At 46.0% G+C, this 26,448-nt stretch overlaps 2 protein-coding genes across 5 annotated transcripts in view; one reads left to right on the top strand and one right to left on the bottom strand.

Annotated features, from left to right (window-relative positions):
- SPTAN1 (spectrin alpha, non-erythrocytic 1) overlaps positions 1-22,623 on the top strand; it is a 45,583-nt gene extending 22,960 nt beyond the window's left edge. The window contains exons 17-57 of one of the 4 annotated variants that reach the window (XM_075835113.1): positions 150-393; positions 477-599; positions 2,156-2,373; positions 2,456-2,548; positions 2,822-2,956; positions 3,147-3,295; positions 4,578-4,637; positions 5,342-5,540; positions 5,719-5,823; positions 6,279-6,302; positions 6,386-6,421; positions 6,671-6,718; positions 6,907-6,998; positions 7,143-7,287; positions 7,421-7,602; positions 7,832-7,931; positions 8,266-8,463; positions 8,560-8,706; positions 8,842-8,945; positions 9,123-9,285; positions 10,015-10,029; positions 13,025-13,156; positions 13,262-13,399; positions 13,482-13,586; positions 13,672-13,880; positions 14,011-14,131; positions 14,228-14,349; positions 14,470-14,602; positions 14,689-14,787; positions 14,870-15,029; positions 15,129-15,205; positions 15,289-15,498; positions 16,268-16,564; positions 16,658-16,770; positions 17,015-17,032; positions 18,850-18,904; positions 18,999-19,195; positions 19,500-19,553; positions 19,644-19,790; positions 19,879-20,026; positions 22,335-22,623. In XM_075835113.1, the coding sequence (XP_075691228.1) occupies positions 150-393; positions 477-599; positions 2,156-2,373; positions 2,456-2,548; positions 2,822-2,956; positions 3,147-3,295; positions 4,578-4,637; positions 5,342-5,540; positions 5,719-5,823; positions 6,279-6,302; positions 6,386-6,421; positions 6,671-6,718; positions 6,907-6,998; positions 7,143-7,287; positions 7,421-7,602; positions 7,832-7,931; positions 8,266-8,463; positions 8,560-8,706; positions 8,842-8,945; positions 9,123-9,285; positions 10,015-10,029; positions 13,025-13,156; positions 13,262-13,399; positions 13,482-13,586; positions 13,672-13,880; positions 14,011-14,131; positions 14,228-14,349; positions 14,470-14,602; positions 14,689-14,787; positions 14,870-15,029; positions 15,129-15,205; positions 15,289-15,498; positions 16,268-16,564; positions 16,658-16,770; positions 17,015-17,032; positions 18,850-18,904; positions 18,999-19,195; positions 19,500-19,553; positions 19,644-19,790; positions 19,879-20,026; positions 22,335-22,460 (5,241 nt within the window). In that variant the 3' untranslated portion in view covers positions 22,461-22,623. The remainder of the gene's footprint in view (positions 1-149; positions 394-476; positions 600-2,155; positions 2,374-2,455; positions 2,549-2,821; positions 2,957-3,146; positions 3,296-4,577; positions 4,638-5,341; positions 5,541-5,718; positions 5,824-6,278; positions 6,303-6,385; positions 6,422-6,670; positions 6,719-6,906; positions 6,999-7,142; positions 7,288-7,420; positions 7,603-7,831; positions 7,932-8,265; positions 8,464-8,559; positions 8,707-8,841; positions 8,946-9,122; positions 9,286-10,014; positions 10,030-13,024; positions 13,157-13,261; positions 13,400-13,481; positions 13,587-13,671; positions 13,881-14,010; positions 14,132-14,227; positions 14,350-14,469; positions 14,603-14,688; positions 14,788-14,869; positions 15,030-15,128; positions 15,206-15,288; positions 15,499-16,267; positions 16,565-16,657; positions 16,771-17,014; positions 17,033-18,849; positions 18,905-18,998; positions 19,196-19,499; positions 19,554-19,643; positions 19,791-19,878; positions 20,027-22,334) is intronic. The other 3 variants (XM_075835115.1, XM_075835114.1, XM_075835116.1) reach the window with 3 other exon arrangements.
- A 2,694-nt stretch (positions 22,624-25,317) lies between these two features.
- The window catches only part of DYNC2I2 (dynein 2 intermediate chain 2), a 42,985-nt gene continuing 41,854 nt past the window's right edge, over positions 25,318-26,448 (bottom strand). The window contains exons 8-9 of the mRNA XM_075834167.1: positions 25,906-26,063; positions 25,318-25,658 (exon numbers count right to left, since the gene is read on the bottom strand). Of these exons, the coding sequence (XP_075690282.1) occupies positions 25,420-25,658; positions 25,906-26,063 (397 nt within the window). The 3' untranslated portion in view covers positions 25,318-25,419. The remainder of the gene's footprint in view (positions 25,659-25,905; positions 26,064-26,448) is intronic.

Here is a 26,448-nt window from a genome sequence, read left to right as displayed (position 1 = left end):
AAACCGATTTCTTTAGTGTCTTTCCTTGACTACAGGGGGCACCATTGAACCTCTTCTATGTGTAATTGCTATGAAGTATGTCTAGCTGTAGAACGGAGATAATTGTTATACTGCATACACAACTTGTGAACTTTGCGTTATCCGTACAGGACCGAATTGACGGCATTACCATCCAGGCACGCCAGTTTCAGGACGCCGGCCATTTTGATGCAGACAACATCAAGAATAAACAAGAGGCTCTGGTTGCGAGGTATGACGCCTTGAAAGAGCCCATGATTGCTCGCAAGGAGAAACTGTCGGACTCTCTGCGTCTGCAGCAGCTTTTCCGTGATGTCGAAGATGAGGAAACCTGGATAAGGGAGAAGGAACCCATTGCAGCCTCCACCAACAGGGGTAACTTAGTTATTCTATTTTGTGATCACCAATCTGTCAGACTCCATTGGGTCAAACCTTACACTGATGCATCTTGTCTCCAGGCAAGGACTTGATTGGCGTTCAGAACTTGCTGAAGAAGCACCAAGCTCTGCAAGCTGAGATAGCTGGACATGAACCTCGTATTAAGGCCGTCACCCAGAAGGGAAATAATATGATCACTGAAGGTAATCGTGTAATATGGTGTCTCAGGGTTGCAGTTTGCGGTTTTAGACTTCAGATTGGATATAACAAATTGTATTTTATGCCCATTATTGCCTTGGTTGTCTAAAGGGAATGTGTTGCCAGCAAAACATGTTATTTTTTTTTTAATTAAACATTTAGTGTGTAGGTGATTAAACATTGTTCAAATTTTTTTTATTTTTTTCATGAGTCAGGAAATATTATAAATTAGATTCTAATTTATAATATTTCCCATTGCTGGTCACTAGATGGAGCTATTCCCAAAATTGCAGCATTGCATGTGGTAAAGCAACCACATTGCTTTTTGCTGCAAAATTGGGAAAAAAGCACTCGCTCTAGTGAGCTCTGAGAATCCCCCCCCCTCCTTTATCCTGGCTAGTGCCGGGATAAACGAGGGGATTGACCGGTCTAACCTCCTACACTGTGTGTCGCCATTTTTTGAGCTAACACACAGTGTAGTAGGTTTACATACAGTAATAAACACACACAAACACGAACATACATAGAAATCTCTTACCTGCTCCTGCCGCCGCGGCTCCCTCTGGCCCGTCCGCTCCGTCTGCTGCCGCTGGTCCAAGTGCACAAGTCCGGAAGCCGCGGCCGGAAGTAGTAATCTTACTGTCCGGCCACGACTTCCGGTCCACAGGAAAATGGCACAGGACGGTGCGCATTTCAAATTGGACTGTGTGGGAGCGGCGCATGCGCCGTTCCCACACAGACGGCGTACACAAGTGGATGGGACGGGCCCCGTTCGCAGTCCCTATGGGACTGTGGCTGCCGTATTCCATGTCTGTATGTGTCGTTAATCGACACACACAGAAATGGAAAGAAAAATGACAGCCCCCATAGGGAAGAAAAAATAGAACAAAGTAACACACAAACACACAAATAAAAACGTTTTTAATAAAACACTAACATTAAACTGATATGAAAAAAAAAATTGTGGTGACACTGTTCCTTTAAAGGGGTTATTTCTTAATTCTAAATTGAGGAGAGTCCTTCATTCAGGACCGTTATCTATTCGCCAGATTAGACTGCAAAGAGTCTCTTGCTCTGGAGGAACCAGCGCACCCATGCAGTTTACAGAAGACCCATTGATTTGATGAGAACTGTGTAATGCTTCATTTCTCCTGTGCTGGCGCTGCAGGGAAATGGAACGCTTATTGCTTGGTTTTCCCCAGATGTCCGCTGATCACTGGGTGTTCCAGCAGCGGGTCATCAGATTTTCCAAAGTATGCAGTATATTGTTTTGCGAGCTGTCTTTAGTTATCCCAGCGAAACACACCTTACCTAGGGGTCTATTACAATTGGGTCCCATTCACTTCACATTTTTGCCATATGATTAGAGTATGTGACTGGAAACGTTCTTGACTTATACGTTGGCTGTGACTGATGCTGAACAGCGGCATCCGCCATCCATAGGCTAATATGGCATTTGTTTAATGAAAAAGCTCATGACTTCTATGGTAAAAGGAGACCAGTGACATCCATCACACGCAGGCTTCTTTTTTGACTTTCTGACCTTTTCCTGGACATAAAGGACACTTTGCAGCTGATGAAGTGAAGGCAAAGCTGAAGGAGCTCAATGATAAGTGGCTATCCCTCAGAAATAAGGCCTCTCAGCGCAGACAGGACCTTGAAGACTCCCTGCAGGCTCAGCAGTACTTCGCCGATGCAAATGAAGCCGAATCCTGGATGAGGGAGAAGGAGCCGATTGTTGGGAGCACAGATTACGGCAAAGACGAAGATTCTGCTGAGGTCTGAGAATCCTTCCATGTCCTACACTATATACAATATTCCTTATATAACTGGATTACTAATGTTTCCATTCTAAATTCAGGCTTTGCTGAAAAAACATGAAGCGCTGATGTCTGATCTACGAGCCTATGGAAGCAGCATTCAAGCATTGAGGGAGCAGGCCCAGGCTTGTAGGGTATGTACAAAGACCTAAAATAATGAAAATCTTAAGGTAAAGGTTCACCTTATGGCATGTCTCTGACGGCTGAGGGCATCACTGATGCCCTATCACCCCCCCCCTTTCGAAGATCTGTCTGTCAGAATTTCACCATTGACTTTAATGGGACTGTAATGCGCATGCAATCCCACTGATGTGAATGGGAATGAAGATATGTAAAGGTCAATCTTCACTTATGGAAGCGTTTTTATAGCCAGATTTACATTGTCTGTCTTCATAATTCACATTTAGCAACAAGTCGCACCAACAGATGATGAGACTGGGAAGGAGCTGGTCCTGGCTCTGTATGATTATCAGGAGAAGAGCCCGCGGGAGGTGACCATGAAGAAAGGAGACATCCTGACACTGCTTAACAGCACTAATAAGGTAAGCAAGTGCCAAACCAGAACATGGGTCAAATAGATAAAAAGCGCCGCTCAGCCTGATTCACTTAAATGGGGGTGAGCTGCAATACCAGACACCGCCTATGGACAAGAGTGGCGCTAATCCTGGACAAATACTTTTAAATGGCTGTCCAGAAATTAAACGCAACCTGGTATGTTTTGTGTCCCTTCAGGACTGGTGGAAAGTGGAAGTGAATGATCGTCAGGGTTTTGTACCTGCTGCGTATGTGAAGAAGCTGGATCCGGCACAGTCTACTTCTCGTGAGAACTTGCTGGAGGAACAGGGAAGCATCGCACTGCGACAAGAGCAGATCGATGGCCAGTAAGACTCCATTTTACCTGTGGGATTCATTATTGTACAGGTCATGTGACAGAGCGGATAGGAAAAATTCAAAGCTCCTGTGTCTTTTATCTTCTGCTTCCTCTGCACCCGTCATACATACGTACATATATTACCATTCTCTGCTTTACCCATCACCCGGACTCCTGCATGTTCTAATATTCACCATCATAAAATCACCACCAAGTGTTTCTAAGTACAAATTGACTCTTCACTTGCGACACAACTTCTTGTAATGTTCTCTGACCCTTCATCAATTCTACTACACAGATCACTGTAAAAATTAATACGCATCTTTCTATGTGTTTTTGATTGTGCTGTGATTTGATGAGAAATTGTATCACACTTTAAGAAAAAAAATAATTCCTTGGGTCGTTCATAGCTGTATAAAAGAAGTATGTTACCGCAGTGAGGTCAGAAAGGACATTGCTAGTCAGTGACGACTCCAACAGCTCCACCAAGTATGCAGTCCATGTAAGGTACTGCAGTTCAGAAGCTGAGCAATACTCCTTTTACACGGCTGCCTGGACCCTAGTGACCTGTTTTGTGATACTTAAACATTAAAGGGCATGTCCACTTCTACTGATTTAAATTCTCATTGTGTGCACCTACCCGACCACAGAGCCAAAATTTCCTGTTGGGTTAGTTTACACAATGCAGTTATATCGAGGGGTAGTTTTTTGTTGCCGAAATTGCGGCAAAAATGCCAATGTGACCGCACTGTCTATATACCCTAGTTCAAGCCGTATCACCTATCCATGCCATACATGTAAATGATAGATTGTTAGAGGTGTAACCGCTGGGACTCCTATCGATGACTAGAAGAGTAGATTCCCATCACTCCCCACCAGGGAAGGAATTGTATGGAGCGGTGGTTGATCATGTTCACTACCGCTCTAGTGGGGTGGCAGGGGGTCATTAGAGGTATATTTACCCATCCTAGTGGCAATAGTAAGCAACTCCTTAGATCTGTCCATCTTAAAAGAGATTGTGACAATCCAGATGGTTTGCTGTATTGCTTATGAAGGTATAGATGTATCTGACTACACTCGTATACACCTCCTAGAGTGGGAAGATATCTTTGGGTGTGGAGATATACTAGGCATCAGTAAAGGTGGACAGCCCTGTAATCTGAACTACTGCACCCCATACGCTGCACACCCTTCTAATACCGCTCACTGATGGAGCAGCACCCTCCTGCCTGTTGGTAATCACTAATTGTCTGCATGCCTTTTTTTGCTGTGCTCCCTTCTCCACTGTGCAGGACTCTTGTGTCTAAGGAAGCTGGCAGTGTCTCTCTGCGTATGAATCAGGTTGAAGAACTGTGAGTAGACCTGTTCCACCGTCACCGATCTCTTCTTGTATTCTCTTGCTGACCATCCATTGACCTTTATTAAGGCCCATCACGTCCAGTTGGTTGGTGTGATAGGCAGTTACCTAGACCAGTTCTTGTTTCTTCCAAGCCTCACCCATAATGAAATCTAGGCCTCGCCAGCAGTCTGAATCCATGACAAGACAAGGACATCTAGAGTGCTGTCCGTGCCAGACAAAGTGCCCCCTGTCAACACCACACATACCTTCCCCACACTTCTGCCAAACTAAGGACGTTTAATTTGCTGTGCCAGTCTGCCGAGGAAGACGCCTGTGATCACTATTCTAGAAGTTATATCGTGATAGAATGTGGGATTATTAGGAGGTATGCCACACCACATTAAAAACTCTGTGGTACCTCACCAGTGAAGCCCTCCTCAGTTGGAGGAGGACTGACCTGGACCTTCTATTCTTGGTATCCCTCCTGTATGCTGGTTTGAAATATTTAGTGGTCAGTTTGGGAACGGCTTCAGGTTTGTAGACAACCAGTCTAGCTCAGGTCATTTCTGTGTCAGTGAGAATACTTTGCACTCTTATTATTATTGTACTTTTATTACTGATGTCGACTTTTGTAGTGGTAGCGTAACTTGCCACCTGGGCTGACGCTCTATAGATGTTCTGTACCCAGATACCTGACCATGATCATCCTGTTTGTAGATACCAGAACATTTTGGAAGTTGGAGAGAAGCGTAAAGACATGCTGGAGAAAAGCTGTAAGAAGTTCATGTTGTTCCGTGAGGCCAATGAGCTACAGCAGTGGATTAACGAAAAGGAAGCCGCGCTCACCAATGAGGAAGTGGGGGCTGATCTGGAGCAGGTGGAGGTGTTACAGAAGAAGTTTGATGATTTCCAGAAGGTAATCAAACATGTCTAATGTCCATGCAATTGATAAGTTATTTTGTTGAAAACAGGGCATCCTCTTCAACCACACACAGGTTTTATAGTGCGGATGAGGTTCGCTTCTACATTGCTATTAAAATCCACTTCTTGCAAGGTTTAACACAACTTTCTTACTTGAAACCATTCTCTTTCAGGATCTGAAGGCTAATGAATCCCGTCTGAAGGATATCAACAAGGTTGCAGATGACCTTGAGTCTGAAGGGCTCATAACTGAAGAAGTGCAAGCCGTACAACAGCAGGTAGGATTTCATTTATCAAAGATTCCTCATCTGTGGTGTATAAATATAGTAGGAACGTTGGCAATAGGCAGTGGGCAGCACAGTGGCCTTGTAGCGCTGGGGTCCTGGTTTGGAATCCGACCAAGGACAACATCTGCATGGAGTGTGTTCTCCCCGTGTTTATGTGGGTTACCACCAGGGTCTCAGGTCTCCTCCCACACCAAAAAAACATTCAGATCATGAAATTACATTGTGATCCCCAGTGAGTGGTGACCACTTCTGTACAGCGCTGCGCAATATGTTGGCGCTATATAAGCAACAGAAACGAATAGATAATTTACATATATGGCTAGCGTGCATATGGACATTCGATGGCTAATCTTCTAGTGGTGTATGTTGTAATAGTACATTTTTTTTATTTCATTTTTACATCTTTCTGCTTAATCTTCTTTTTCTTTTTTTCTCCCTCCCGTCAGGAGTTATACGGCAGCATACAAAAAGTAAGTAGCATTTCGTGTGCCGTGGTGTAGGCTTCGTTCGTGTCTTACTCTTCATCATCATTGTCTGTTTTCTCTTTTTGTAGGATGAGGCAGATTCCAAGGGAGCCTCACCATGGAAGGTAGGAGTCCTATAACCCCGGACCTGTTATAATGCTATTGCTTGTAATTCATATGAGACCGTGACAGTACCCTATTAAGTTTTTGGTTTTTTTCTAGTTCCATCTGTCTCAAAGACTTGCAATATTGGCGCCAAGTTCCCATAGACTTTCATATATAACTTGTAATAAGACCGTGACCTTGTTAATGACCTGCATTACAACTCTGTATGTGGTGCCTGACCTGTTTATAACCTCACTTATGTATTACAGGCTGTCAGGACGGTTGTGCATTCTGTGGCCACTTTTAACTCCATCAAGGTAAGAGAGGAACGGTTTCTCAGTCTCCATAATAGTCTGGATTCACATGAACGTGTTTGGTCCATGAGATATGGACCGTATGTCAGCCGCATTTACCGGACCAGATACAGTCATACACGGCCATGTGAATAGCCCCATACTCTGAACCTTGTTTCTTAAAGTGATTTGTACTATCTTTCTTCCCCTAGGAACTGAATGAACAATGGCGGTCCCTTCAGCAGCTGGCAGAGGAGAGAAGCCAACTGCTGGGTAGTGCCCATGAAGTGCAGAGGTTCCACAGGTAAATAACAAAGATCCAGGACTGAGGCTTATGCTGTAGGATACAAAGTAATACAATTCAATGGCTCTGGTTTTAGTGTGAATTACTTAAATCCATGAACTTTTGCATTATTGTGGACATTATAGGCTCGTATTTGCTTTGCAGGGATGCGGATGAGACCAAAGAATGGATAGAGGAGAAGAACCAGGCCTTGAACACTGACAGCTATGGGCATGATTTGGCAAGTGTTCAGGCACTGCAGCGCAAACATGAGGGATTCGAGAGAGATCTGGCCGCACTGGGAGACAAGGTGAGGGGCAGATGAAAGATTTAGAATTGCAGCGGTCGGATGTCCTAATGGCCAACCTAAAATTGACTGGGTTCAAATGCACCTTAAGGCATATCCGAGGAATTCCTTCAATACTACTTTTCTCCTTTCCTAGGTGAATTCCCTGGGAGAGACTGCAGAGCGCCTGATCCAGTCCCACCCAGAATCCGCTGAGGACATTCAGGAGAAATGCACAGAGCTCAACCAGGCTTGGAACAGCCTTGGCAAACGTGCCGACAAACGGAAGGATAAATTGGGAGACTCTCATGACCTGCAGCGGTTCCTCAGTGACTTCAGGTAAGGAGATCGCATGCCTAAACATAACTGATTACAATCTTGGCATTACCATTGTACTTTAGACCAGTGGTCTCTGCAGCTGTTGCAAAACTACAACTCCCAGGCTGCCAGAGCGTGCCAGCAGTTGTAGAGTTGCTGGAGAGACACAGGTTGGCAACCACGGCTTTAGTTAGACTAATGGGTGTATCTATGCCATATGATATAAAGTCTTTATTTCATGATTTCTTAGGGACCTCATGTCCTGGATTAATGGAATCCGTGGCTTAGTGTCATCTGATGAACTTGCAAAAGATGTCACTGGAGCTGAAGCTCTACTGGAGAGACACCAGGTTAGTACTACTGTCCCTATTGGGTTAACCATCTATCCGTATAGTGTATGGGTTATGGTGTATAGTATTGAGGAAGTCTGCCTTTTAAGAACTCGACCGATCCTCATTGACCTCTGCTATGCTCAACCATGTGAATAGATTTATCAGCCTTTTCCTGTCAATCTATGGCTCTGTTCACATTACCGTTAAGGACCTCCATCAAGAAGTTTTGTTAGGCACGGATAGCGCAGCACACAAGTCAGTGGGGTCTGTCTGTCCCAGTTTGGATCGATCACCACTTCATGGCTCCAGTTTTTTAGACCTTGCACATTATAACACTTTTTTGTCCCCTCAGGAACACCGTACAGAGATCGATGCCAGAGCTGGCACTTTCCAGGCGTTTGAACAGTTTGGGCAGCAGCTTCTTGCCAGAGGCCATTATGCCAGTCCTGAAATTAAAGAGAAGCTGGACATCCTAGACCAGGAACGTGCAAGCTTGGAAAAGGCCTGGGTGCAGCGCAGGATGATGCTGGATCAGTGCCTAGAACTTCAGGTAACGTTACATCACAACAAAGTCTTTAATTCCGTTCCATTTACCCTTTTTGGGCTTTACATTTTTCTTTTGTTTTTTCCCCTATACATTTTACAGCTGTTTAACCGAGACTGTGAGCAGGCCGAGAACTGGATGGCAGCCCGTGAAGCCTTCCTCAACAGTGAAGACAAAGGGGATTCTCTCGATAGCGTGGAGGCCCTCATCAAGAAACACGAGGACTTTGACAAAGCAATTAATGTGCAGGTAAACTTTCAAGAACCACAAAGGCAGAAAGGACTTTTCTCAGATTTATTTTAACCATTCCGCAGAGTCCTTCAGTAAGATGCACATCACTGTCCTGATTTGATATGTAGCCTCTACTATGGCTTTGTCTCACAGGAAGAGAAGATTGCTGCTCTGCAGTCCTTTGCTGATCAGTTAATAACTGCTGACCATTATTCCAAGGGAGATATTGCTTCCCGTCGCAATGAGGTCTTGGACAGGTGAGTTGGTTTTAAAAAGCAGGTACTTGAGCTGGTACTAGATTGGCTTGTACCATCTCCATCCTTGAGAGTTTGTGGGGCCACCGATAGAGATCATTGAAGTTGGGTGTGCTAACCGTTTGCACTCTAAGGGCATCTCAAGGTTTCATGGTCCTCTTGATGTTCTGCTTCTCGCAGGTGGCGCCGTTTGAAGGCTCAGATGATCGAGAAGAGATCCAAACTTGGTGAATCTCAAACTCTGCAGCAGTTCAGCAGAGATGTCGATGAGATTGAAGCCTGGATTAGTGAGAAGTTGCAGACGGCCAGTGATGAGTCCTACAAAGACCCCACAAACATCCAGGTGGGTGTAAAAACCGGGCGTGATTTGTGTTTGCTACAGTTAGCTGGGTCTCCTGTTGTAAGATGGACTCTCAGGATATGTCTAATAATAAAAGCTAAATGGGTATAAGGACATTATAGTAGAGATGGTAGCAGGTTTAATCGTGATGGTGGCCAGTCTTTTACAGCGTTTTCATAACACTTTCTAAGGAGAATTGTAAGTTTAGGAGGTGCAGTTATTGGACGTATTTTGATATATCGGTGATCTCACATTCTCTGTCTGGTTATTGCATTTTTGATAATCCTAGCGCATAACTTCTACTATAGCACAGGACAGACCCCATTAATAACGCTAAAGTAGAGGATGCAATTGTGCTGAAGGCTTTACTGTGTCTCTAAGACAACCCCTGTCAATATGGCCTATGAGCCAGAGCCCCTAACAAAGAGTGAATGGCGACCCTGGCCCAACCACACGTGTCATTTGAATGGCCGGCATGTTATACTAGATTATTATTGGCCGGCTTCACTTGTGTCTTTGAGACCACCCCTTTGCATGTGCTTGTTCTGGTGACCGGCTCTTCGCATATACACTAAAATCTGTTACATTATAATAAATTGCTCTGGTTTCTTGGTCTTTCGCTGAAGCACTAAAACAAAAATAACAAAATTTGAAATCTTTGTAGTCGCCAAATGCTTCATGTATGTGTTGTGGCCTGTACTCAATGTCTTCTCTTCTTAATCTGTTTTATAGCTTTCCAAATTACTGGTAAGTGGTCAGGAAGAGTTCTCCTTTTCTTACCTCCTTTATGTGATAACATTAGAACATGTTTCTCCATTCCTCTAAACCACCCGGTTGTTTTGGTTTTTACTTTTGTTCTAGTCGTTTAGTCATCCTTCTTGCTGGTACTACCACAGGGTTCTGTTTTATCCTCCGTAAGACGCACTCTGCATGAAGCCTGTTTTATCCTCCGTAAGACGCACTCTGCATGAAGCCTGATAGAGGGCAGCGAAAATGTCTATAGGTGATTTATGACCACACCTGGCGTAGATCGGAACCAACATTCAGCATATTCGAAGGACAAAACTTTGCATCTCGTGACAGCCAATCGAATCCTTAGCATTTTTCCAACCGTAAATACCTACTAGGTGCTATGAGGATGAACATCTCCGATACTCTGTAATGCATCCGCTATTCAAACACCGTGCTAGGCCGCCGTTTTCTGCTTGTGTCGTTGGGAAGCAGAGCGCCAAAATTAATATTGCACTTGTCGATGACCTAGGAACTAGTGATTTCACTTACATTACGGATACTTGTCTAGGCCAAAAATGACAGCCAACCGCAAGCACCAGACCCTCTCTTAAAAGTGGACAAACGTTCTGTGTAAAGGAAAATAAATATTCTAACAAGTTGTCCTGATCACATCTCAGCCGCAGGGGGCGGCGTTGCCTGGGGCTCTCTCAGCCGCAGGGGGCGGCGTTGCCTGGGGCTCTCTCAGCCGCAGGGGGCGGCGTTGCCTGGGGCTCTCTCAGCCGCAGGGGGCGGCGTTGCCTGGGGCTCTCTCAGCCGCAGGGGGCGGCGTTGCCTGGGGCTCTCTCAGCCGCAGGGGGCGGCGTTGCCTGGGGCTCTCTCAGCCGCAGGGGGCGGCGTTGCCTGGGGCTCTCTCAGCCGCAGGGGGCGGCGTTGCCTGGGGCTCTCTCAGCCGCAGGGGGCGGCGTTGCCTGGGGCTCTCTCAGCCGCAGGGGGCGGCGTTGCCTGGGGCTCTCTCAGCCGCAGGGGGCGGCGTTGCCTGGGGCTCTCTCAGCCGCAGGGGGCGGCGTTGCCAGGTGCTCTCTCAGCCGCAGGGGGCGGCGTTGCCTGGGGCTCTCTCAGCCGCAGGGGGCGGCGTTGCCTGGGGCTCTCTCAGCCGCAGGGGGCGGCGTTGCCTGGGGCTCTCTCAGCCGCAGGGGGCGGCGTTGCCTGGGGCTCTCTCAGCCGCAGGGGGCGGCGTTGCCTGGGGCTCTCTCAGCCGCAGGGGGCGGCGTTGCCTGGGGCTCTCTCAGCCGCAGGGGGCGGCGTTGCCTGGGGCTCTCTCAGCCGCAGGGGGCGGCGTTGCCTGGGGCTCTCTCAGCCGCAGGGGGCGGCGTTGCCTGGGGCTCTCTCAGCCGCAGGGGGCGGCGTTGCCTGGGGCTCTCTCAGCCGCAGGGGGCGGCGTTGCCTGGGGCTCTCTCAGCCGCAGGGGGCGGCGTTGCCTGGGGCTCTCTCAGCCGCAGGGGGCGGCGTTGCCTGGGGCTCTCTCAGCCGCAGGGGGCGGCGTTGCCTGGGGCTCTCTCAGCCGCAGGGGGCGGCGTTGCCTGGGGCTCTCTCAGCCGCAGGGGGCGGCGTTGCCTGGGGCTCTCTCAGCCGCAGGGGGCGGCGTTGCCTGGGGCTCTCTCAGCCGCAGGGGGCGGCGTTGCCTGGGGCTCTCTCAGCCGCAGGGGGCGGCGTTGCCTGGGGCTCTCTCAGCCGCAGGGGGCGGCGTTGCCTGGGGCTCTCTCAGCCGCAGGGGGCGGCGTTGCCAGGTGCTCTCTCAGCCGCAGGGGGCGGCGTTGCCTGGGGCTCTCTCAGCCGCAGGGGGCGGCGTTGCCTGGGGCTCTCTCAGCCGCAGGGGGCGGCGTTGCCTGGGGCTCTCTCAGCCGCAGGGGGCGGCGTTGCCTGGGGCTCTCTCAGCCGCAGGGGGCGGCGTTGCCTGGGGCTCTCTCAGCCGCAGGGGGCGGCGTTGCCTGGGGCTCTCTCAGCCGCAGGGGGCGGCGTTGCCTGGGGCTCTCTCAGCCGCAGGGGGCGGCGTTGCCTGGGGCTCTCTCAGCCGCAGGGGGCGGCGTTGCCTGGGGCTCTCTCAGCCGCAGGGGGCGGCGTTGCCTGGTGCTCTCTCAGCCGCAGGGGGCGGCGTTGCCTGGGGCTCTCTCAGCCGCAGGGGGCGGCGTTGCCTGGTGCTCTCTCAGCCGCAGGGGGCGGCGTTGCCTGGGGCTCTCTCAGCCGCAGGGGGCGGCGTTGCCTGGGGCTCTCTCAGCCGCAGGGGGCGGCGTTGCCTGGGGCTCTCTCAGCCGCAGGGGGCGGCGTTGCCTGGGGCTCTCTCAGCCGCAGGGGGCGGCGTTGCCTGGGGCTCTCTCAGCCGCAGGGGGCGGCGTTGCCTGGGGCTCTCTCAGCCGCAGGGGGCGGCGTTGCCTGGGGCTCTCTCAGCCGCAGGGGGCGGCGTTGCCTGGGGCTCTCTCAGCCGCAGGGGGCGGCGTTGCCTGGGGCTCTCACAGCATATGGCTATTATTAAGAGTTGGATATGAAGATAGATGCTGATCCATCTCTGTCCTATTTAACCAGTGTGCAGTATTTTCCAATCTAAGAATTTGATACTGACCTGTGCGCCCTCTACTTCATGCAGAACGTGTTCAGCTTCAGTCTGGTTGTTTGTGGAAAGTTCCATTATTTTTTCCTGTAGATTGTAATGTTTTGTGTCTTCATTACATCCCTTGGGCTTTGTGGACTATAAGGACTCCCATGTTTCCCTGGTCCACACACACATCCCACATAATACACTATTTCCCTCCAGAATTGTCAAGGGTTTAAAAAAAATAAAAAAATGAAGAAATAAAAAAACGCAGTAACCTGTATTCGTTTTACCTTGCTGTGGGACCAAGGAAACTTGTTATACAAGGAGAGGGTTTGATGGGTTAACATGTAGCTGCCTTCCCATATTTAGACTCTTTAGCTAGAATGGCTGCTCTTAAGTGACCTGTTACTTGTCTGGCAGAGCAAACACCAGAAACACCAGGCCTTTGAGGCAGAGCTTCATGCCAACGCAGACCGTATTCGTGGCGTCATCGATATGGGCAACTCCCTCATTGAACGTGGCGCTTGTGCTGGCAGTGAAGATGCTGTAAAGGTGAGCAGTAGCTGGTTTAAAATCTGGGTGGGTGGGACCACAATGCCAAAGGACATGGGGTTGACGAGGATTGTATTACCACGCTAACCCTGTATGATTTTCCAGGCTCGTTTGGCGGCGCTCGCAGATCAGTGGCAATTTTTGGTTCACAAGTCTGCAGAGAAGAGTCAGAAACTCAAGGAGGCCAACAAACAGCAGAACTTCAACACCGGCATCAAGGACTTTGACTTTTGGCTTTCAGAGGTGAGAGAGGGTGAAACCTTTTGCATAAGGTAAAATGATGGGTGTGCAAAGTCGTACAATTGACATCTCTCATTGTCACCAGGTGGAGGCCCTGCTTGCCTCTGAGGACTATGGAAAGGACTTGGCTTCTGTCAATAACCTGCTCAAGAAACACCAACTGCTGGAAGCCGACATCTCTGCCCATGAGGTGAGCTTTAATCTGAATCTCTAAAACCTGAATAGGCTGAATGGATATTCCTGAGGCTCACAGTCCTTGTTGTTGCTCCCTCCAGGATCGTCTAAAGGATCTGAATGGACAGGCTGACAGCCTGATGACCAGCAGCGCCTTCGATACCTCGCAAGTAAAGGACAAGCGCGATGCCATCAATGACCGCTTCCAACGCATTAAAAGCATGGCAACTGCCCGCCGCAGCAGGCTCAATGAGTCTCATCGCCTTCATCAGTTCTTCAGGGACCTTGATGATGAAGAGTCCTGGATCAAGTAAGTGCATAAGTTGCAAGTGAAATCTCCAAAATGTTCCAAAGGTCTTCAGGCGCTCTACAGAGTTCGCACGACACATCAGCGTTAATATTCTGTGTTTAGATGAAGGAATTTCTTGTATCGCTTTCAGAGAAAAGAAGCTGTTGGTTGGATCTGATGACTATGGCCGAGATCTCACAGGTGTTCAGAATCTGAGGAAGAAACATAAGAGGTTGGAAGCAGAACTGGCTGCTCATGAGCCAGCTATCCAGGTAAGAGTAGAGATTAGTCTCTCTAGTCCGTGTATATTGCAATCTGGTAGTATGGAAACAAGCCAAATTATCGAGACGTCTGTTTTTTTTTTTTAGAGCGTGCTGGACACTGGTAAGAAGCTGTCTGATGACAATACTATTGGAAAGGATGAGATTCAGCAAAGGCTGGGCCAGTTTGTGGAACACTGGAAGGAACTGAAGCAACAGGCATCCGCCAGGTGAGCACTATTATTCCAGGTAGTCCAGCACATAATGCAGGACTAAGTTACAATAGATCTGGTCTGTACAACGCTGTACTTTGTTCTACCCTATTTATAGTAGTTTGGTTGGGTTTTCAGGGGTCAGCGGTTGGAAGAGTCTCTAGAATATCAACAGTTTGTTGCCAACGTGGAAGAAGAAGAAGCTTGGATTAACGAGAAGATGACTCTTGTGGCAAGTGAAGACTATGGTGATACTTTGGCTGCCATACAGGTGAGTTGGCGATGACCGTTGTATAACCTAACCTATGAACCGATCGTCTCCTATGATGACAAACTTGCTATGTTTTTGGGTCCTAGGGATTGCTGAAAAAGCATGAAGCATTTGAGACCGACTTTACAGTTCACAAGGACAGAGTTCATGATGTCTGTGCCAATGGTGAAGACCTCATCCATAAGGTGAGATTGTCTTCTAATAAGAGTTGTATTCCAGCAGCTGCCTGATAGTTTAGCAAACTAAACTCTGCCACCTTGTTCCTAGAATAATCACCATGTGGATAATATAACGGCCAAAATGCAAGGACTTCGCGGAAAAGTGTCTGAACTTGAGAAGGCGGCTGCTCAACGCAAGGCTAAACTTGATGAGAATTCTGCCTTCCTTCAGTTCAACTGGAAAGCCGACGTGGTGGAATCATGGATCGGTGGGATTTACAGCCACTTTTTTATTTTTTTATTTGGTGCATCAATTACGTGAAAAATGTAATGTTTTTTTTTTTTAATATCTCCTCTCTGGTTTATAGGTGAGAAGGAGAACAGCCTAAAGACGGATGATTATGGCAGAGACCTGTCCTCTGTGCAGACATTGCTTACTAAGCAGGTAAACAGTCGTAATAGATTTGATCCTGGGTTATGTTATTACATTCTCCGCTGTCATACTGATCAGTACTTTCTTTATTTTAGGAAACCTTTGATGCCGGTCTCCAGGCATTCCAGCAGGAGGGCATCACCAACATCACTGCACTGAAAGACCAGTTACTTGCAGCCAAACACGTGCAGTCCAGGGCCATTGAGACTCGCCATGCCTCTCTCATGAAGAGGTGGAACCAACTGCTGGACAACTCCGCTGCTCGTAAGAAGAAGCTTCTGGAGGCTCAGGAGCATTACCGAAAGGCGAGTAGATGCGGTTTTCATTCCCAATTTTTGTTTGCCCCCGGGTTAGGCCAGACGAAGTGGCCCGGTGCTGGCTGCGATGCGGCCAACAACGTTCCAGCACCATGTTCAGCGCTGCTGTTAATGGCGTTATTGTGGGTAAAACGGCCCTTTACCTGCAAAATCGTGCGGCCATAAAGGGTTTATTAATTAATGGCTGCACAATTTTGCAGATAAAGGGCCGTTTTACCTGAAATATTGTGCGGCCTCTAACAGGCTATTTGACTGCCGCGTGAACATGGTACTGGAGCGGGGTGCTCCGTGTAACGAAAAAAAGGAGGAGGAGAACCTCCAGCTCACCTTGTGAGTACAAAATGGGTGTACTGAAGTCTTCGCACGGATCCTCGCGTCGGCACGCGTCGTGTGGAGTACAAGAGAAAACAGGTGGTTTGGATCCAGCGTAGCTGTAACTAAAAAGGAACTTGTTCCAAGTTTAATGAATTGTATTAAAAGAGGTCAATCGGCATGATGTCCTCGAGTGCTGGGAGAGAAGTGGGAGGATAGATGAAGCCTACGCGTTTCAAACGCTAGCTGCGTTCTTAGTCATGGCTGTAATGATTACAGCCATGACTAAGAACGCAGCTAGCGTTTGAAACGCGTAGGCTTCATCTATCCTCCCACTTCGCTCCGTGTAACCTTACCCTTAGGGCAAGAGAAAAAAAATAAGATCATAAACCGATCATCTTAATATTCTATGGCCACTCTGTAATGAACTCTTTGGTTTTCTCAGGTCGAGGACTTGTTCCTGACATTTGCCAAGAAGGCATCTGCTTTCAACAGCTGGTTTGAGAACGCTGAGGAGGACCTGACTGATCCAGTCCGCTGTAATTCCCTGGAAGAAATCAAGGCGCTGCGCGAGGCACACGATGCATTCCGAAACTCTCTCAGCTCCGCGCAGACTGATTTCAACCAACTGGCTGAACTGGACAGGCAGATCAAGGGTTATCGTGTGGCATCCAATCCTTATACTTGGTTCACCATGGAGGCTTTGGAAGAGACTTGGCGCAACTTGCAGAAGATCATAAAGGTATGGGCTCCAAGACCTTGACATGCTGAGAAATTAAGGGTATTTATTTCTAGTTGGAGTCCACGAAGGTTCTTCTTTTATCCTTCTCTTCAGGAACGTGAATTGGAGCTACAGAAGGAACAGAGAAGACAGGAAGAAAACGATAAACTGCGCCAAGAATTTGCCCAACATGCCAATGCATTCCACCAGTGGATCCAGGAGACCAGGTTATTGATTCCCTCGCCTCCGAGACCTTTGTTTATGTGCAGTCTGTTTGTGTTCTTCCACCTGTGTCCATCTCTTGTCGTTTCAGACCGCTCTGTAGCTTAAAATGTATCTGCTTTATATGTTGTGTAAAGTATTGTAATTCTGTGATGCTTTTTTTCACTCTGTTCTTTTTTTTTTTTTATTTTTTATTTTTTTTTGTTCCCTGATCTGTCTGCTGCTACCTCCATTTGCCTCTCTCCATAGGACCTACCTACTGGACGGGTTAGTATTTTGAGATTTTATGGTGCAGGTTTTGCTTTGTGCACATGTGGTGATCGTGAGATGTTATCTAAGTCTGTGTGTACAAGGGCTGAGTTAAATGTATACATGGATCAGCTACAAAGGGACTATCTTGCTCTGGAGGACCCCGGCTATCCATGTATTACACGAACAGTTCGTTGATTTTAATGGGAATTGTGTAATTCTTCATTTCTTCTGTGAGGGCGCTGCAGAGAGAATTTAACCCTTGCCTTCCACAGATTACAGCTAATCGCTGGGGTTTTAGCAACCTGTGATCAGATTATCGGGGAGACCTGTCTAACAAAAAGAGATAGTCCAAAGTGGCCAGCCTCTTAATAGAGCATACATCCACTTGTCCATTTAGTGTAACGTGATCTACACGGGAGGGACACACAATGGTCGGCTATGAAAACTTTATCCATGTAATACTAAACAGCGAAGCTCCGGTTTATCTAGTGTAAATATTATATTGGCGATTTGCATTAAAAGTAGTCACCTAATAGGTTCTATTCCCTTGGCCCAAGAAATGGCAAATACTAAATCTGCAAGATTATGGGGAAAATAGATTCCCTGTGTCTCCCTGTGGGTGCTGAATACAGGCGCAGGTTCAGCAGCCTGTGTTGTGTACAGGGCATATCATGATGCCGTATAATAAGGAGTTGCCCCTTATGCTGTTCCCTAATATAGCTGAAGTTCCTCCAGTGCAGATCGACCTGTGCTCTGCCGCTACATTGTGCAGACGGCCGCTGATCAGACGTGTTTCAATATCCATGTGTGTTGTGTGGGGAATTCACCATTGGGTCTCTCTTCTTTAGCATAGCCTATCGCAGAGTCATACGTGTGTATCGGTATGAAGTTGGGGATGATCTATCTGGAAGGTTGCGTTTCCTCTTTTTTTTTTTTTTTTTTTTATTCCTTTTTATTTTTTTCCACTGGTTTTTTGTGGCACATTGTGATGCTTTTTGATACTAATTCACACTGCCAAGGACTGCTGCAATAGTGTGTACACCTACCCTGCACTGCACGTGTATGGCCTCTGCTGTCTACAGGGTGACCATTCGTTCTACAAGTCCTGGCTGATGTTAGGACCATTAGCTTGCGCACGCATCTATTCGGCTTTAGGTTGGAAATCTTTAGATCTCTGTGTAATGTAGGACTGGGGCTGTCAACATTAGTTCAGAGTCCATTGATTTATTTATTTTTGGACTGTATAAAATGGGCAACCCATTTAAGTGTGTCTCTGCAGTGGTAGTATGGCCATTGCTGGCCTCGCGGCTATGAGCGGAATGGGTTGACATGGAATCCATAGCTCAGAGCGGAAAGCACTTTTTCGTTTACCACCCATTGATTTTGAGGGTACGTTACCACCCCCCCCCCCCCCCCCCACTATAGTAGTGATGTGCACAGTCTGCTGTGGTCTCTTAACCCCACATATTGCACTGATTTTGTATTTTAGGTGGGGGTTTCCACCACCCCCTGGAGTGATGTATTTGAATAGCTGTAAATTAGAAGTAGCTCGGTGTTCAGTTCTATTCTCCAACATGTTTTTTTGGACACTCACTAACCTGTAGTGTGGCTGAGCTATAGGGTGTTTTGGCTCTTGTACACTGGTCGAGTGTGTGATGGCAGAGCAGTGCTTGGCATGGATCCGTTCGCATGCTCTGACCTTAATGTTATCCGGCACAGTCCATTTAGTACAAATTTTGGCCATGCCACTCAAACAATAGTGATTGTGCCATGTTAATGTTAAGGCGTCTATATGAAGCCATCATCCGCTAACTGATCTTTGTCTCCTACAGGTCTTGTATGGTTGAGGAGTCTGGATCGCTGGAGTCTCAGCTGGAAGCCACTAAGGTTTGTGCAGCATTTCCAGCTCGTTGCTTTGTGTCAGTATATGGTGGTTTGTTTTTTTAACACTTTCTGGTCTGATCTGTTTGTTTTACCCCAGAGAAAGCATCAAGAGATCCGTGCAATGAGAAGTCAGTTGAAGAAGATAGAGGACCTTGGAGCAGCAATGGAGGAAGCTTTGATATTGGATAATAAATACACAGAACACAGTACGGTGGGGCTGGCACAGCAATGGGACCAATTGGATCAGCTGGGCATGAGAATGCAACACAACCTTGAACAGCAAATCCAAGCAAGGTGAGCGGGAAGACCTCTAATAAGTTATCTAGTGAGTAGGGTTCACAAGCCTGTCCTCTATGTGCCAGAGGAGAGGGTTTGGAGCTCTTTGCATTCTAAAATTAACTAGAACAGAAAATTGGACCTAAAAACAAAATAAAGATCAGAACTGGACTAGGTGTCTATCAGCACATCCACTTCCAATATTCTACAGTCTTCAGCCAATGAAATCCTCCCGGTTGGTTTTCCCATTCCATATGGTACATGTGCGCCCCTTGTAAGTTCTGTTAGGAGTCGGACTATAATCGCCTTCTCTCTTCCTTAGAAACACAACCGGAGTAACAGAAGACGCACTCAAAGAATTCAGTATGATGTTCAAGTGAGTGGCTCCATGTTGCTGTCTATGGAAAAGTTCATCGTTTTTTAGACTTAATTTCCCAGAAATGACACCACCTTTTTTGTTGTCCAGGCACTTCGACAAGGATAAATCTGGCCGTCTGAACCACCAGGAGTTTAAGTCTTGCTTGAGGTCTCTCGGATACGACCTTCCGATGGTGGAAGAAGGAGAACCCGATCCAGAGTTTGAAAACATATTAGACATCGTAGATCCCAACAGGTGAGAGACCGAATATCCACAAGAGGTAATAGACGTCTTGTTTTTATTGTTACTCCCTACTCATGGCGCATGTTTTGTTTTCTATCAGAGATGGCCACGTGTCCCTACAGGAGTACATGGCCTTCATGATCAGCAGGGAAACGGAGAACGTCAAGTCCAGTGAGGAGATTGAAAGTGCATTCCGAGCGCTCAGCACACAGCAGAAACCGTACGTCACAAAGGAAGAATTATATCAGGTAAGAACTTTATCTTTATCAGACGTCTTCTGGCTTAGATCTCCGAGCCGGCGTACATTGCATTCCGTGGCGCGCGGACAACCAGAGATGCAACAATGTTAAGAGGAGAGTATGAAAGTTAAGACTGGAGTATGAAACGCTAGTCTTAAGAAGTCTCCCGCTGTGTGTTTTTGATTCACCATTTTCATATTATCTGCTTGCTGTCAGTGAATGTGTACATTCTTGTTTTATATTCAGAGACTGGAAACATGTCCTGATCATGTCAAACTTCATGGCTTGTTAACAACGCGATCGCTCATGTACACAAGCATATTTAGAATCTGATAAAGCCACCATGCGTTTCAGTGGGGGCGCGCACACCACCAACACGGCAGCTTTTTTTTAAAAATCTAATACCGTATATTGCACTATATTCTTCCTAGTAGATGTGGTTTTTTTCAGTGCTTCATGGGGGGAATAAATCGTGTACTGCCCAGAATAGTGAGGGCTTAGGCTATGTTCACACACTGTTTAATGTGTTTTACAAAAGTGTTTGTTTTTTAAACACATTCTATACGTTTCTGTGCAGATTTCACAATTTAATTGAAATGAGTAGAAGACTGTATTGTATGTGCAGGTGTTGATGGCAAACCTAGCAGTAGAATCCTCGATCCAGTCCTGGTATCAAAACCTGCATGTGTCAATACACCCAAATACCTGTACAAAAACGCAGATACGGCATATGTGGATTTAAAAAAAAAAGAAAAAAAAAGTGGCTGATCTTTGGCAGTTCACTTGCATGGGTGGTATTTATTTTTTTTATAGCAAAACTCGTCACGCTTTAGGGTAAGGCCACACAGGGCAGATATGCAGAGTAGAAGCACCCAGCGTATCCGTCCTGGAACCCGCAGGAAATTCTGCCTGGAAAACCGCACCAAACTGGTGCAGATTTTCACGTAACATCCCCACTGCGGAAGCCGTGCTAGGAAAAAAATAAAAATAACGCTTACTCCCCAGGTGTTGTCATAGCGATGCATCCCTCTGTTCTCCGCTGAGGCCAGCCTCCTGGGATCACTCTTCAGTCCATGTGACCACTGCAACCTGTGATTGGCTGCAGCAGTCACATGGCATGAAACGTCATCCCAGAGGGATACATCGCTATGACCACGCCCAGAGGGGTAAATATTAACACTTTTTTTTTAATCCATTTTTGTGGTAGAAAATGTTGCAAGTTTTGCGGAAGAAAAAATTCCATTTATGGGTTTTACCTTCCCGTTGAATTCAGTTAAGAAAACCAGCGACTCCACAACATAAATGAACATGCTGTGGATTAAAAAAAAAACGAAAAACTCCATTTATGAACTTTTTTTTAAAAATTTGGGTGACATTCTCAAATCTCAACTCTGCTGCTACTGTATTACGCTGCAGATTTTCCACAATTAAGTGTTTACGCTGTGTGTGTCCTGACCCAAGAACTTTTAAACATTGCTGGTCTACCAACAGTGTTTCATCGCGGGGATCCAACTTCTGGGAACATCCGCACAATGAAGGAGCCACGACTGTGCAATGCATTGGATTGAGCCGCTGTGCTGGGGGTCAGATCCTAAAGATAGGCTTTTAATGCTTAAGTTTCTGGGGAACCCTTTTAGGCCTTGTTCATACAATGCAGATTTTGCATGTTTTGTTTGTTTTTTAAACCAGGAACAGAACCTAAACAAAAAGGCCTTTATAGGTCTGCCCTCCTGGATCTAATTTTGGCTTTAAAAAAAATGCATGCAAAATCTTCTTCACTGTGAACAAAGCCTTAAGCAATGTGTGACCAGGACTAGACTAGGATGTATTTCAGGCATTGGTGTAAACAATAAGTATTCGATTCACTGACTGCAAACAGTGATTTGGAAAATGGTGAAATAAAAAAAATCCACAATGTACTTAGAAAGGTCTGTAACTTTCTAATTTTATAATAAGGGTTTTTCCATCATGAGACTTGATGGGAAATCCTGGCAATATACAATCAATTTCTGATGAACTCCCAGAGCCCCCACCAATCTTCAGAATGAAGAAACGCAGCACTTTAAAGGGAGTCGGACACCTGAATGTCCGAGTTAAACTAGTACCAGGGTGTTGTAGAGGAGACTAACCCGTTTCTGCCTCCTTTGTAGAGAAATCCAGTTTTATTAAGTTTATGCTAAAGAGTATTGAGGTGCGATGAGGATGTTACCATTTCACCTAAACGCTCTTACTTCGCTCCCCAGTTCTTCCCTTCTTGTAAATCTTGTAGCTTGATATTGTTGAACAAGTCTCTAATCTCCATGTTGTTCCTTTTCAGAACCTTACCCGTGAACAGGCGGATTACTGCATCTCACACATGAAACCTTACATGGACAGTAAGGGCCGGGAGATGCCCTCTGCGTACGACTATGTGGAATTCACACGATCGCTGTTCGTGAACTGACGGAGAAGAATTAAAGCCCTTGCTTGTGCCCGCTGACTTTGGCTGTGCATGTCCTATCGCTCCAATCCCGTGCCCTCTGTGTTTGTCATTGTTTTAGCTTTGGATTTAGCCGACTAAAGAAGCAATAGAAGCAGCGTGCTTTAATAAATGCTAGTTATTCAAAGCGTTGTGTCGTTACTAAGGAACATGCGGCGGTTGCTGCTATCGCGACTTTATGCTACAACGACCTGCAGAACAGCTAATGTTTGGTGGGAGTTGTAGTTTCACAAGATCTACAGAGAACAGGCGGCCGTGCTGGGCAATACAACCAAAACCTCTCCTACTCATGGACCTCCTCGTCTTACAAGTCTCTAAGTTCTGTCAGATAAAGGTTTTGGTTCTGTTTTGGAAGTATAGCTTTGTATAATTTTTCAACTTTCTAATATGTTGTATTGCTTTCAGTGAATAGAAACATTGTTTATAGCCAGAGGCTGAATACCTGTCAATAGCGACCACAGCATTTAAATGGTTAGAAAGAGGGGGGTGACACACTCAAAAAGCTCATTGCGCCCCCCCCCCCGCGGGGTGGGGTGGGGGAGGCTATGTCTGCCTGGGGGCCTAATGAAGCCCCCCAGGTCCACCATCTTTGTACTCCTATATAATAGTAGCCTGTCAGAATCACGATATACTGCAATATATTAGTGTTGCAGTATATCGTGCAAGCGATCTCTCAATCGCTGGTTGAAGTCCCCTAGGGGGGACTAATAAAAAAAAAAAGTAAAAATGAGTTCAATAAAAAAAAAAAATGTTATGGGGAAAAAAAATTAAAATTAAAAAAAAACAAACATTTTCCCCCTAGAGCATAGTAAAAAAAATAAAATAAACATAATTGGTATCGCTGCGTCCGTGAAAGTCTGAACTATTACAATATATCATTTATCCCGCACGGTGAACGCCGTAAAAGAAATAATAAATTGTAAACGCCAGAATCTCTCTCTATTTTTTGGTCACCTGATCTCCTACAAAAAAATGAAATAAAAAGTGATTAAAACGTCGCATGTTCACTAAAATGGTATTAAAAACGACAGCTTATCCCGCAAAAAATAAGCCCTCACACCACTTAATGGACAAAAAAATAAAAAAGTTACGGCTCTCGGAATTTGGTGACACAAAATACATTTTCTTTTTTACACATAAATTTTTACTTGTAAAAGTAGTAAAATATATACAGGGTGGGCCATTTATATGGATACACCTAAATAAAATGGGAATGGTTGGTGATATTAACTTCCTGTTTGTGGCACATTAGTATATGGGAGGGGGGAAACTTTTCAAGCTGGGTGTTGACCATGGCGGCCATTTTGAAGTCGGCCATTTTGTATCCAACTTTAGTTTTTTCAATGGGAAGAGGGTCATGTGACACATCAAACTTATCGAGAATTTCACAAGAAAAACAATGGTGTGCTTGGTTTTAACGTTACTTTATTCTTTCATGAGTTATTTACAAGTTTCTGACCACTTATAAAATGTGTTCAAAGTGCTGCCCATTGTGTTGGATTGTCAATGCAACCCTCTTCTCCCACTCTTCACACACTGATAGCAACACCGCAGAAGAAATGCCTCCCAATCTGACCCCCTTAGACTTTTATCTTTGGGGTCATCTGAAGGCAATTGTCTATGCTGTGAAGATACGAGATGTGCAGCAACTGAAACTCCGGATACTGGAAGCCTGTGCTGGCATTTCTTCTGCGGTGTTGCTATCAGTGTGTGAAGAGTGGGAGAAGAGGGTTGCATTGACAAGCCAACACAATGGGCAGCACTTTGAACACATTTTATAAGTGGTCAGAAACTTGTAAATAACTCATGAAAGAATAAAGTAACGTTAAAACCAAGCACACCATTGTTTTTCTTGTGAAATTCTCGATAAGTTTGATGTGTCACATGACCCTCTTCCCATTGAAAAATCTAAAGTTGGATACAAAATGACCGACTTCAAAATGGCCGCCATGGTCAACACCCAGCTTGAAAAGTTTCCCCCTCCCATATACTAATGTGCGACAAACAGAGTTAATATCACCAACCATTCCCATTTTATTTAGGTGTATCCATATAAATGGCCCACTCTGTATATTTTTGATATCGCCGTAATCGTATTGACCCACTCAATAAAATTAACATGTTGTTTTAATTGCACAGTGAATTCCGTAAAAACGGTGCGCAAAAAAAAAAAAACATGGAGGAATTATTTTTTTTTCATTTTCTACCCCACAATTTTTTCCCTCCCCCCCCCCCCCCGTTTCCTAGTACATTATATGGCAAAATAAAGGGTGCTACGTAAACTACAACTCGTCCCTCAAGTCCTCATAGGACTATATCGACGGAAAAATAAAGACGTTATGGCTTTTGGAAGGTGGGGAGGAAAAAACAAAAAAGGGCGGTGGGAAGGGGTTAAAATGTGCTGAATTCATAGTTGTATGTGATCAAGACAGGTATTCAGCCTCTGGATGTAAAGATGTCTATTTACTGACAGCAAGCAGAAGTCTTGAAAAAGGGGAGGAAATGTAACAAAGTATATTAGAAAGTTGCAGAACTATACGTGATACAACAAGCTTCATCTACGTAAAAAAAACTGCTTGTGGTGATTTTAGAAAATGGTTAAGAGCCTGTTCATCTCACCGGTGCCCTTCCGGAGAGGGGGCTCTGTTCCGTTACCATTAGCAAAGTTTCTGTCGACATTGAGATCAATGGTGATGCAAACGGAAGCTAAGGTTTCCGTTTAGGGGTTAACCCGACGGAACCCCAACACTGATGTGAACAGGCCCTTAGACAATCCCTTCTTTAGTATTTGTAGATGAATGAAGAACAAGAACCTGAAGGCTGTGACCCATAAATAAGAATTTATTAGTGACTTACTATTTACAATGATGGTACGTCAGACTGAATACGTAGATTAGATGGAGCGCCTGAGGGTCCCTGAGGATCAGTCGGTGACGGCTCCGGCCATCTCATCCAGTAAGTTCATCTCTTGGGCTCTTTGCTCTGTGAAGTCAGAACTCAGCTGCCATATCTTAACCACACCAGTAGAATCGCCCGCTGCCAGGAGCTGGGTCTGTGCCCGGTTGAACTCAAGGCAATAAACTGGTTGCTCATTGGATGTCTGCTTTATGCTCAATGATGGCTTCTGGGAGCTTTTTCCAAAGTCAAAAAGCAGCAGTTCTCCTTTGGGAAAATATTTGACTGTTAGGTTGTGGACTGAATTATAGGTTTACATCTGGTGACCCTTTCCTTACATGAGCGAGGAATACTATGTAATGGCTATATATTCAATTATTAGAACTCCTACAAGCCCTTCCATAATAGAGCAGGGAATCCACAGGGGTCTCAAATTCCCCTCTATTATCCTGCAAGATGCAACCTTCAGAAAAATCCCCAATAAGTCATGTATCACTATAGCCCCAAGTCTTACCTTCTCCAGAAGCTGCTGCAAAAACCAAGGGGCGAACTGGAGACCACCGAATGCTGAACAGGTACTTCTGTGACAGCTGCAGAGACGTGAGGGGTTTCTCCTGAAGCATGGAGTACAGGTGAGCGTGTCCGTCTGTTGCTGCACTCAGGAAGAGATTCCTACAAAAAAACAACAAATTCCATCCAATATTATTATAGAGGTTCAAAAAAAGCAACAACATTATTCGGGTACCGACACACATTGTGGTTTTCACACCTTCTGTGTTAAAGGGTGAAATAGAGTTGTGGATGTATGAGAATACCAGAACACACCATGAACTTGGACCCTTTCCCAGTTTCCAATGACTACCCCTCCACAAAAGCCATCTCATGACATAGAAGAGTTTAAGGGGTATTCTCATCAGAGATTTATGCAATATCCACAGGATCCGCCATAAATGTCTGATAGATGCCGGGGTCACCTGCCTAGCAAAATGAACGGAGAGGTGGCCACACAGGTGTACCGCTCTCCATTCACTTTTACAGGAATTATGGAAACAGCCAA

Source organism: Rhinoderma darwinii, chromosome 8 (genome assembly GCF_050947455.1).
Source record: "Rhinoderma darwinii isolate aRhiDar2 chromosome 8, aRhiDar2.hap1, whole genome shotgun sequence".
In the NCBI taxonomy this organism is placed as follows: Eukaryota; Metazoa; Chordata; class Amphibia; order Anura; family Rhinodermatidae; genus Rhinoderma; species Rhinoderma darwinii.
Note: the sequence above shows the minus strand (reverse complement) of the source record. Positions and strands in the feature narration are given on the sequence as shown.